Source organism: Theobroma cacao, chromosome 2 (genome assembly GCF_053813885.1).
Source record: "Theobroma cacao isolate CCN51 chromosome 2, ASM5381388v1, whole genome shotgun sequence".
NCBI classification, from domain to species: Eukaryota; Viridiplantae; Streptophyta; class Magnoliopsida; order Malvales; family Malvaceae; genus Theobroma; species Theobroma cacao.
This window is the reverse complement of record NC_142640.1, coordinates 11,091,951-11,104,090: the sequence shown is the minus strand read 5'-3', so window position 1 is coordinate 11,104,090 and position 12,140 is coordinate 11,091,951. Positions and strand designations below refer to the sequence as shown.

At 35.2% G+C, this 12,140-nt stretch overlaps 2 protein-coding genes across 2 annotated transcripts; one reads left to right on the top strand and one right to left on the bottom strand.

Annotated features, from left to right (window-relative positions):
- The first annotated feature begins 5,175 nt into the window (after positions 1 to 5,175).
- EMB2770 (pre-mRNA splicing factor-like protein) lies at positions 5,176 to 8,560 on the top strand. The gene has a single exon (XM_007043491.3). The coding sequence runs from the start codon at positions 5,260 to 5,262 to the stop codon at positions 8,359 to 8,361; it is 3,102 nt and encodes a 1,033-aa protein (XP_007043553.3). The 5' UTR covers positions 5,176 to 5,259; the 3' UTR covers positions 8,362 to 8,560.
- Positions 8,561 to 8,781: 221 nt separating this feature from the next.
- LOC18608682 (protochlorophyllide oxidoreductase C) lies at positions 8,782 to 11,284 on the bottom strand. Its single transcript, XM_007043490.3, has 5 exons — positions 11,127 to 11,284; positions 10,927 to 11,025; positions 9,841 to 10,375; positions 9,154 to 9,512; positions 8,782 to 9,047 (listed from the first exon to the last, which is right to left on the bottom strand). The coding sequence occupies exons 1-5, from the start codon at positions 11,178 to 11,180 to the stop codon at positions 8,892 to 8,894; spliced, it is 1,203 nt and encodes a 400-aa protein (XP_007043552.3). The 5' UTR covers positions 11,181 to 11,284; the 3' UTR covers positions 8,782 to 8,891.
- Positions 11,285 to 12,140: the final 856 nt, after the last annotated feature.

The following is a 12,140-nucleotide window of genomic DNA, read 5'->3' as shown; positions in this document are numbered from 1 at the left end:
TTATTATTAATTACCTTGAATCATTCTTAACTAGAAAATCACCTGCACTATGCAGGCAGTTTCAAAAATTTTTTCAAAAATTTATAAGCAATTGTGTTAAAGATAGTTTAAAAAAATTGAAATCAACAGTTATTAAGGGAGAATAACAAATTTTAATATCTAACTCATTATGGTTATCGAATCTTTCAAACTTTCCTGATTCTATCCATTCAAGAATATTTAGACTTCCATTCCCAATTGATATTACCATATAGTATTCAAAAGCAAACAACTAATCAAACAATGTAAGATGATATCATACCACTTCTTCTAAAGTCATATAAAAAAAAACTTTTTTATGATATTAACATACATGACAATTTAGTTAGTTCATAGATGCAATCTTTTATTCAAATCACTAATCATTATGTGTGAAAATGATATTGAATAAAAATTAAAAAATGCTAATTTCCTCAAAGAAATTCTTTTCTTCCCTAAAGATATCCACTCACACCAACCTAAAGAAAAAGCACATAAATCTTAATAAAAAAAACCCAATTTGGAATTTATGGCCATGGTCTTAAAGGATAAAATATAGATTCAAAAAAACTCCAAACTTGTATAACCTATATAGGCAAAAATGAAGATAACCTGATGAAGAATCTCTAACTTCTTTGAATGAAGAAAGAAACTAGTTTAGAGTGCCAAACACTTAGGGCATACAAAAATGCATCAAAGCCTAGTGTTCAGTGAGATTGTTCTATATAGGTGTACCAATCATCAACAACCATCTTGGCATAAGAAAGCGATCACTAAGGACATTATATAGACATTGTTAAGGTCTACAAATTAGAATGTCTTATTTCATCAACCTAGATCAAACTTATAGAGAAATTAATACATAAGCAACAATATCATAAATAAAGTGATTCATAGAAGAACATGAAAGATATATCAAGCTATCTTAACTACGATGGAAGGATTTTTAAACCTTCGAGCATCATCAATTATAGCATATGCCAAGCTATTTGAGAAAGAAAATCTTAATCCATCAATGCTATGTAGTATGTTCAAAACCAAAATAACACAATAATAATTTTGCTAGATTTTAAACAAAACGGTAATTTTAATCTTTTAAGCAAAAAACTCAGATTGGATAACAACTTCTCCTCTACATGGGCCTTGAAACGAACAAAACCAAAAGAAAAAAGAAAAAGGTTGAGAAATAATGGCCAAAAATTAGGGAAAGATGAAAGAGAAAAACAAAAATTAGAAGAAGAAGAAGAAAAGAGCAAGAGAAAAACCTAAAACAGGGCCATGGTTGGCTTCATCAATGCTAATAATGCAAGGCGTAGAGACCCATTTGGGGAGAAGAACTTCTGATCCTATAAATCTAATGAAAAATTATATAGAAAAGATTACTAGTAATTTTTTTCCATAATTATATATCTTTTTAAAGTTCAGATAACATGATTTAAAGTCAAACACCATTACAACATAATTCTCTTGCAGACAGAATCCTATAATTTTCATCAGACCTTGTTCCATTGCATATAGCCAAACTAAAGCAAAACAGTTAAAATGCAAAGAAAGTGATAAGTCGATGCTTGGTAATAAAAATAGATATTTAGGTTAATGCAAATACTATATTAATACTAATACGAAGAAATTGATAAGTCGTTGCTTGCTAATAAAATAGATATATTGCTAATACTATACTAATACTAATGCAAAGAAAGTGATAAGTTGTGCAACTGCCATACCTGACATGAAGTAGAATTCTTAATATCTAAGTTTGATTTTGAATAGAAACAATAATTTGTCGAAGGAAGCTAAATAAAACAAGACAACAACTAAACAACTTTGAATAAGATTTTAATCAAAATTACACATAATAAATATCGACAAACGAAGTTGCTAAATTTTGGCAAATAAATTTGTAGCAAGAGAAAAGATTTTATATTATGCACCCAAACTAAGAGAAACTTTATTAGCATATGAAATCTAAATAACAAAAGTAAAGTTGGGAAAAAATGAAAAGAAATAGGAAAATATTTACTAAAAACTAGGGGAACATAGAAAAACATTACAGCTGTAAAAGGGTTGATAGTTTAGGTTAGAGTTTTGAAGTGCTTTTATAATTTGAATGAGCTTTACTTTTGTATAAATCCCATTTAATATTGTTGCTTTTGTGCTTTCTCTCTCTCTCAAAAAAAAAAAAATTTTAAAGTGGTGATTCTCTTTAAAGTAAAAATATAGCTAAACAGTAGGCAATAAATGATTCCAAGTTTAGCAGATACACTATTGCATCCATGCCCAACCTTTCGGATGATTGGTAGCCCTTTTGAGAGTTACAGGTCCTTCCTTAAATGGATCATATTCACTTCTTATGGAAAACATAGTATGATGCAATCATCAAGCTCATTGCTGCTAATTTGGCTTCGAAGGATCTTTCAGTTCTTGACATTATCAAAATCAATTCTAAACGGATTTCATCTGCTAATAATTTCAGTTCTTTTGGAGATGATTTATTATTACGTGTGCTTAAAGCATAAGCATATACAAGGATTGTAACGCTCAGAACACAAACCTTGATAGTTAATTTATTTAAGAGGATACGGTTTTAAACCACATCAAGTATAGGCGTAGAGACTTTCTCCTAGAACAAATGATCAATATAAGGCAAAGAACATATTTGTGTAAGCAATAGATAGTTTTTTGTAGAAAAAAAAATGTAGAGCAAGCCAAACAATGAAGATAAGAAATCTTACTGATTGTGTTGAAAAAAAAAGAGCAAATGGAAGCTTAAGACAAATTAAATTGAATGTGAAAAGGGGAGAAATATGTACAACCGAGACCTAAATCAAGGGAGCATGATAGAATCCACCCAAATCAAAAATAGGGAGAGAGCAATGGAACTAAAGACTTAGTCATAACACAAAAATGGATTGTGCAAAAGTGATAATGAAGAAAGAAAGACCTAAGCTACAGAAGTAAGAAAGAAGAAGAAAGATAAGGAAAAAAAGAAAAAAAAAAAGAGAAAGAGAAAAAGTAGTGTATTGGGAAGCTTCCAGACAATAACAATGGTAGTAAAAGTGAGAGAGAAAATAAGACTGAAACACCTAGAATTCCTTTGACATTTTAAACCAAGAGCGAAAAACACCGTTATGTTACGTTTGGTTCGCGGAATAGATATAAATGAAATAAAATAATTATTATGTGAAAATAGAATAAGATAAGAATATAATAGAATAGTTATTATGCAGTTTGATATGATAAATAAAATAAAGTAGAAATAATTATTATAATTTATTATAGTGTTTGGTTGGTAAAAATAACTTTGGAATAAGAATAGAATAAAGGATAAAATGACAAAAATATCTTTTATTATATATATTTTTTATTTTATTTTATTTTTTAAATAGTAATATTTTATTTATAATCTAATCATTAACATTATAAAATACTAATATTTTATTTATAATTTAAATGCTATTATGATTATTTATTTTTAAATTATTTTATTTTTAAAATATTAATAATTTATAATTTATTTAAAATATTAAAAATTGATCCTTTAAATATTAATATTTTATTTATAATTTAATCATTAATATTTAAAATAATAATATTTAATTTATAATTTAAATGTTACTATAAGTATTTATTTTTATTTTATTTTACTTTTAAATATTAATGATTTTTCATTTAAATATTAATATTTTATTTATAATTTAAATGTTATTATGATTATTTATTTTTATTTGATTTTATCTTTTAATTATTAATAATTTATATTTTTATTTAAAATATTAATGATGGATCATTTAAATATTAATATTTTATTTATAATTTAATAGTTAATATTGTAAAATGCTAATATTTTATTTATAATTTAAATGTTATTATGATTATTTATTTTTATTTTATTTTGTTTTTTAAATATTAAAAATTTATAATTGATTTAAGATATTGATAATTGGTAATTTAAATATTAATATTTTATTTATAATTTAATCATTAAAATTTTAAGATATTAATATTTATTTATAATTTAAATATTATTAGGATTAAAATATTGATACCTTTAATTAATTTTTAAATTCAAAATATTTTATAATATTTAATGAAAGACTTAAACTTTTTATCATAATAAGATTTATTTTTTCTCTATTCACATTTTTCATTTTTTAATTTACATTTTCACTTAATAATTTAAAAATAATATTTAAAATATTAATATTTTATTTATAATTTAATTATACTATAATTAAAATATTAGTAATTTTTTAATTTTTATTTCAAAATATTTTATAATATTAAATGAAAGACTTAAACTTTCATTATAATAAGATTTATTTTTTCTCTATTTGCAATTTTCATTTTTAAATTTATATTTTCACTTTATAATTTAAAAAATAATATTTTATTTATAATTTAAATATACTATAATTAAAATATTAATAATTTTTTAATTTTTAATTTAAAATATTAATTTTATGAGGTTAAGTTTGTAATTTTTAAAAGTAAGTAATGACATTTTAGTCTAAAATGCTTGGACTTTATTCTCATAGATGTGAAATAGCTAATACCATGAGAAGGTGGTATTAGTTATTCCAAGCTTTTATCAAATTTTGAGGAATAGTCATTCCTTTGGAAGGACTATTGTTCTTTCAAAAAACAAACCAAATGAGGGGAGAAAATTTTTTAATGAATAGAGGAGGAATGGCTTAGCCAAGCAAACATGCCATCATTGTTATAAATGAAAAGTCTAAAACACCCTCAAAATGTCAGGACGTGCCATGGTCGCGTATTAGTTCATTGAAAACCGAAAAATGTCCCTTAGAAACTCAAAAATGACAAACTCATATGTCGCGCTCTGAGAGAAGTATGTATGTTAGGTAAGATTACAAATTCAATAATGACTTTTTAATAAATTTATTACAACTCTTGGTAGCTATATAAACACAAGCTTTTACCTAGACACAATTGGTCTTTCTTCACTTACATTTTAACGAGGTTTTGATTTTTTTTGTAATGCTCTGGTGGAGAGGTAGTTTCCCTTCCCCTGTTTTTGTGAAAGATGACGAGGCCCAAAACTACCTGATCTCGGATCTCCTTGCTGGTAAGACCTAATCCACTCAAAACGCACGCCAGGGCTCATGCTGGCCCATGAGTACTCCTAAACCCAAACGACTTTCGTGCTCAACACCGACGTTTCCATGTCTTACGATCTAACCAATTTTCCACAACACTGGCTCAGAAACCCAGTCGAAAAAGATGGTTTTCGTTGCAACCCCAAATTCCAAAACTGTTTCTCTGAATCTAAATCCTAAAACCACCACTCTACTTTCCCTTCAACAATCCATTCAACTCCACACCCAAATCCCTATTTCCCACCAAAACCTTCTCCTCTCTCCAAATCCCCGCTCTCTCCTTCTCAGTTCCCAGAACCCCGACTCTGTCCTCCTCTCCCAACTCCACATCACCCCTTACTCTACCTTATTCCTTCATGTCCCCCTCCGCGGCGGTACCCAACCTGGCCCCGGCGGTGCCGCCCCACCCAAACCACGCTTAGATTTTCTCAACTCCAAGCCTCCTCCTAATTATGTTGCTGGGCTTGGCCGCGGTGCCACGGGCTTCACCACCCGATCCGATATCGGTCCGGCTCGTGCTGCTCCTGACTTACCTGACCGCTCAGCTACCACAATCGGTGGTGCTGCGGCGTCGTCTGGGCTTGGCCGTGGCCGTGGAAAGCCTGGTGAAGATGAAGATGAAGATGAAGGGGATGATAAGGGATACGATGAGAACCAGAAATTCGATGAATTTGAAGGGAATGACGTGGGTCTTTTCGCCTCCGCGGAGTACGATGAAGATGACAAAGAAGCTGATGCTGTTTGGGAAGCCATCGATAAGAGGATGGATTCAAGGAGAAAAGATCGAAGAGAGGCCAGATTAAAGCAAGAAATTGAGAAGTATCGTGCTTCGAACCCGAAAATTACGGAGCAATTCGCTGATTTGAAAAGAAAATTGCATACTATGTCAGCTCAAGAGTGGGAGAGTATTCCGGAAATTGGAGACTATTCATTGAGGAATAAGAAAAGAAGGTTCGAGAGTTTTGTGCCGGTTCCTGACACTCTTTTGGAGAAGGCAAGACAGGAACAAGAGCATGTTACGGCTTTGGACCCGAAGAGCAGGGCTGCGGGTGGGACAGAGACCCCATGGGCGCAAACCCCTGTAACGGATTTAACTGCTGTTGGTGAAGGGAGAGGTACCGTGTTGTCATTGAAGTTGGATAGGTTATCGGATTCCGTTTCAGGTTTAACTGTGGTGGACCCGAAAGGGTATTTAACTGATTTGAAGAGTATGAAGATTACTAGTGATGCGGAGATTTCGGATATTAAGAAGGCTAGGTTGTTGTTGAAAAGTGTTACACAGACAAATCCGAAACATCCACCTGGCTGGATTGCTGCAGCAAGGTTGGAGGAAGTGGCTGGGAAGATCCAGGCAGCTAGGCAATTGATTCAGAAAGGGTGTGAGGAGTGTCCCAAGAATGAGGATGTTTGGTTGGAGGCTTGTAGGCTATCCAGCCCAGATGAGGCCAAGGCTGTGATTGCTAGGGGCGTGAAGTCAATTCCCAATTCAGTGAAGTTGTGGCTGCAAGCTGCAAAATTGGAGCATGATGATGTGAATAAGAGCAGGGTTTTGAGAAGGGGTTTGGAGCATATACCGGATTCAGTAAGGTTATGGAAGGCAGTTGTGGAGCTTGCAAATGAGGAGGATGCGGTGTTGTTGCTTGAGAGGGCTGTAGAGTGTTGTCCTTTGCATGTGGAGTTGTGGTTGGCACTTGCCAGGTTAAGGGATTATGACAAAGCTAAGAAAGTGCTTAATAGGGCAAGGGAGAAGTTGCCTAAGGAGCCTGCTATATGGATTACGGCTGCAAAGTTGGAGGAGGCTAATGGAAATAATGCTATGGTGGGAAAGATTATTGAGAGGTGTATAAGGGCATTGCAAAGAGAAGGGTTGGTGATTGACAGGGAGGCCTGGATGAAGGAGGCTGAGGCTGCAGAGAGGGCTGGGTCTGTGGTGACATGCCAGGCAATTATTCGAAATACAATTGGGATTGGAGTGGAGGAAGAGGATAGAAAGAGAACTTGGGTGGCTGATGCTGAGGAATGCAAGAAGCGTGGTTCTATTGAGACTGCTCGAGCTATTTATGCTCATGCTCTTACCGTGTTTTTGACAAAGAAGAGCATTTGGCTGAAAGCAGCTCAGCTTGAGAAGAGTCATGGGACTAGGGAATCGCTTGATGCTCTTCTACGTAGAGCAGTTACTTATCGGCCGCAGGCTGAGGTTCTTTGGCTTATGGGTGCCAAGGAGAAATGGCTTGCTGGGGATGTGCCTGCTGCTCGAGCTATTCTTCAAGAAGCTTATGCTGCGATACCAAACTCTGAGGAGATTTGGCTTGCTGCATTTAAGCTTGAATTTGAAAATCATGAGCCTGAGAGAGCAAGAATGCTTCTTGCTAAGGCTCGAGAAAGAGGAGGCACAGAGAGAGTATGGATGAAATCAGCCATTGTGGAGAGAGAATTAGGGAACACTGAGGAAGAGAGGAGGTTGCTTGATGAAGGATTGAAGCAATTCCCATCATTCTTCAAACTGTGGTTAATGCTTGGGCAGCTAGAAGAAGGGCTTGGTAACTTGGAGAAAGCCAAGGAAGTTTATGAATCAGGTTTAAAGCACTGCCCAAGTTGTATACCGCTTTGGGTTTCTCTTGCCATTCTTGAAGAGAAAATGAATGGTATAGCTAAGGCTCGAGCTGTACTCACATTGGCGAGGAAGAAGAATCCACAACAGCCTGAACTCTGGCTTGCTGCCATACGTGCTGAATCAAGACATGGCTACAAGAGGGAAGCTGATATTTTGATGGCAAAGGCGTTGCAAGAGTGTCCAAATAGTGGTATATTGTGGGCAGTGTCTATTGAGATGGTTCCACGGCCTCAACGTAAAACCAAGAGCATGGATGCCCTCAAGAAATGTGATCATGATCCCCATGTTATTGCAGCTGTGGCCAAGTTATTTTGGCATGATAGGAAGGTGGATAAAGCTAGGACTTGGCTCAACAGGGCTGTGACTCTTGCTCCTGATATTGGGGATTTCTGGGCATTGTACTACAAATTTGAACTTCAGCATGGTAGTGAGGAGAACCAGAAAGATGTGATGAAAAGGTGTGTTGCTGCAGAACCAAAGCATGGTGAGAAATGGCAAGCAATTTCAAAGGCTGTGGAGAACTCTCACCAGCCAACCGAAGCCATTTTGAAGAAAGTAGTTGTTGCACTGGGAAAGGAAGAGAGTGCTGCGGAAAACAATAGTAAACACTAATTACTTTTAAGGTTGTAGTTTCTGATTGTTACTCTGTTCAGGTTTTGTTGTAGAATACTTTTACTAAGGGTAGTGCCCTACTGGTCTCTCACTTGAATGAAATTTTGATTTCTTTAATGAATGTGGACAGCTGAATTAATGCTGAAGCATGTTTACTTTGATTTTTGGTTGCAATGGTGAAAATTGTGTTTTATCTTGATGTTTAAGCATTTAGAATATATTTATTGGTTATTACTGCCTCATGTTACTTATCACTGTGTCAAGATACTATGGAATTGGGTTCTGTGACCCTCTAATTTATATCTCAGTGTAGACTGATCTCATGACAGTTTGAAATTATCATTGGGATAGACTACTAACTCTTGCAAGGTTTAGGGTATCTATAATATGAAGTATCAAGAATGATCTCTGGAATGCGAATTGTCGGGTAAATGTTTTTATTGTGTTCTGAAGCACAAAACTTTCATTATTTACTTGAGTGACAACATTACATTCTATTTTTAGCTGTCTGTTGTCGTTTTGGTGCCTATTTAGGCCAAACCAACAAGCTTCTCGCTTATCTCCCACAGTTTTTGTGCCTTCTCTGCATCACTTGCCTCTTTAGAGAGCTGGTTTTCGAATGAATCTGAGTTCTTGTTCCAGCTCCAGTAAACACCTGATTTTGTCAGACTTGGATCACTCACAACCTGCAACATAGAAGGCTTGTTTGGTTATCATGCAATGTAACACTTAGCTGCTGTACATGTGAGCATAAAATGAAGACTTTTTTTTTTTCAATTTACTTCCATTCACCTGTGCTAGTCTATTCCCAGCTTCCTCTTCTGAAACATAGCCTCTGGTAATGTACTTCTGAAATGGTGGAAAGAGAAGCCTGAACAAGGGAATGTGCTCCCTGAACAGACCTGTTGTTGCGATGCAACCAGGATAAAGAGAGGCAAAGGTGATACCTGTTTCCTCATGGTAGCGCCTGTGCAACTCTTGCATAGTGAGCATATTACAAACTTTGCTGTCTTTATATGCCTTTGCACCATCAAAGTCTCCTCCATCTATCATGGGCGAACTCTCTAGTCCATTCAAACCTCCAACAAGACCTCTAAGATCTCCAAGGTTAGCCTTTGGGGGAACATTTCCAGCCAAGGTGTTTGTGTTCCCTGCAATTGCATTGAGGGGAAGGGGACAATTAGAACATTTATTATCAAATCATATCACTGTTGATATTGGTGATACACCTTCTCATATTTTCAAGTCCTAAAAATATCAAGTTTATGATTTATTGCTTTCCAAAATATGCGATCATGGTAAGAGTTATGATGAACTTTTTCATCATTCATAAATAAATTCGCAATATGCTCAATTGTCATGATTAAACCTTTTGCAAGTTTAATAAGCACTGGCTCCATATATCCCTCAATTAACCTGGTAGAATAAGGTTCTTGAAATGTATTTAGAACTTCTGCTCAGTGAGAGCTACGTTGGTACCTGTGATGGAACCGACAATAATGAGACGTTTTGATGGGTAGTCTGACTGCTTCAGGTCATCTAAGAGTAGCCTTGCGAGGAGGAAGTGACCAAGATGGTTTGTTCCTACACTGAGTTCAAATCCTTCAGCGGTATAAGTTGGTTCCTTAGCTGTAGGTAAGTATACAGCGGCATTGCAAACGAGGACATCGAGCGGCCTGCCGGAGCGACGGAAATTATCCGCAAATTGCCTCACACTATCCAGTGAGGCAAGGTCGAGATGCATTATGGCATAGTTCTCCTTAGCAATGCCAACCGATTTGGCTGCTTTCTCAGCCTTGAGAAAATTTCTACATGCCATAATTACGTGCCATCTCCCTGTTTCAGCGAGAGACTTGGCTGTGGCTAGGCCCAAGCCAGAGGAGGCGCCGGTTATTATCACAGTACCTTTTCTCAAGGTCTTCTTTCCTTGCGATGCAGCCTGATCAACTGCTGGAGTTGTAGCAGCTGTTTGGGCTCGAATTATACCGGCAGGTACTTCCTTTTTCCTAAGTTCCTAAAAGTGAAGTCCATTAAGCACACCAAATGCAAAAACTGACAGTTCAAGGAGGGAAAACAGGGCAAATGGTTTTCAATGGTCATATTTATAGACATTTGAAAGGAAAACTAACCAGTTCTGTGGTAAGGCCTAGGGCATTTTTGGGTGTGTCTGACACTGTAATTAAAATGAATTCAATTTGGAAACTAAAAGAGTCTGAATTAATTATTCTAGGAGTAATTATCTAGCTGAATTCATTAATTTGTACGGCCATTGGCTCAGACATCTTTTTATCTGCTATTCGCAGCATTTGGGAAACAAAATGCCTCTCTGACACAGTATAAGTTGCCTAAACTTGTTGCCTTAAGTTCTGTGGAGAATAAATAATGGAATTCAAAATGAAACTTGTCATTTCGGAATTGTCTGAATAAGGCTAAAATACTTGTCTCTTTAACTGTGTGCTAGGATGTGTCATGCATGTCGGCAATAATTTCATATCTCAGAACGTAAACTTGGGAATCCAGAAGAAAAGCATTAATTTTGGAGACAGAAAGGTATTTGCCTGTTACCTGACCTATTGCCAGAGGAGAGCGGAGTTCAGTCTTGAGATGGGTTGAGAATGGAACACCGAATACACTTGTCTCCTTAAGAGAAGCACTGGATTTGGCCTGTCAATAAAACACGCGCAAGGATGAACCAAATATATCAAATGAGAGCGATAACGCTAAATAGCTTCTTGAATATCACTACTATGCAGCAACTAACTAACCTCTTTGTGGATAGTGATGGTAGCTGGGAGTAATGAGGCTGCTTGGAGAGCCATGAAGCTGCTAATCTGATTTGTGAAATTGAATATGTGCCAGGTAGATTTACCTGCAATCTTTGTTCCTCTACAGGGACGGATAAGATTACTTCTCCGCAGCTTGACCGAACAGGCCGCGTCAGCTGCTATTGTCCAATGAGGTTTCGAGTTTTGGGATTCTGTTGATCTCTCTTGCTAGCTTTTCGTTGGTCCAAAAGCAGGTTGGGCTTTGCCGTCTGAAGTCCTCCATAAACAGTTTCTCTCTGGGCCTATTCTGCCCACTGTTTGAATAGCAACAATCCGGTTCAGTGACATTATTCGGTTTTAGCAGGATTCAAGGTGTTTATGGATGTAGTTAGATTGATACTTTAAAACTTAGGATGGGATTGAAATACCTTCAACTTTATTAATATAATATATTGAGTCTAAATTTAAGAAATTCATATCTGTAATCTAATAAATAGAAGCTGTCATAAAACTTCATTCTTTAGAGAATAAAAATTTTACTAACCAAGACACTCAAAATTTGAACTTTTAAAAGAAATTCTGATGGTTCTGTTCATAAATTGTGTAACCCAAAACGTGAAGCTATGGAATCATTTAAAATCCCAATATTGGGTTGAAGTTATACTTAGCTTCCACCTTGAGCTTTGATTATTATTGAAAATTTGGTTGTTTTAATATACATACATAGATATGTCCAAGTGCGGCCTGACTATCTTCCCAAAGATGTTGGAGAAGCGGCTGAAACAAGAAGTGGAGGATTGGTATGGTTAAAAGTGATGAGTGTTGTTGTAAGCACTCATACCAAATCCCAAATTTGTCTTTTACTTGTTCATCCTTTTCACCAAGCAAAAATAATTATAATAATAACACCCATCACTAAGTTTAATAGATATTTATCAGCTAAAGAAGTTTGCAGCAGCCGCGTACTGACATCAAAGTTGGGTTTGGTAAAGAGAAAATGTCAGCAGCTAATTT

Coding starts and splice junctions, on each gene's coding strand:
- EMB2770 (XM_007043491.3), top strand. CDS start 5,260: ATGGTTTTCGTTGCAACCCCAAATTCCAAAACTGTTTCTCTGAATCTA.
- LOC18608682 (XM_007043490.3), bottom strand. CDS start 11,180: ATGGCTCTCCAAGCAGCCTCATTACTCCCAGCTACCATCACTATCCAC. Junction 11,026..11,126: donor CCATCACTATCCACAAAGAG/GTTAGTTAGTTG, acceptor TTTTATTGACAG/GCCAAATCCAGTGCTTCTCT. Junction 10,376..10,926: donor CTCCTCTGGCAATAGGTCAG/GTAACAGGCAAA, acceptor CTTCACTTTTAG/GAACTTAGGAAAAAGGAAGT.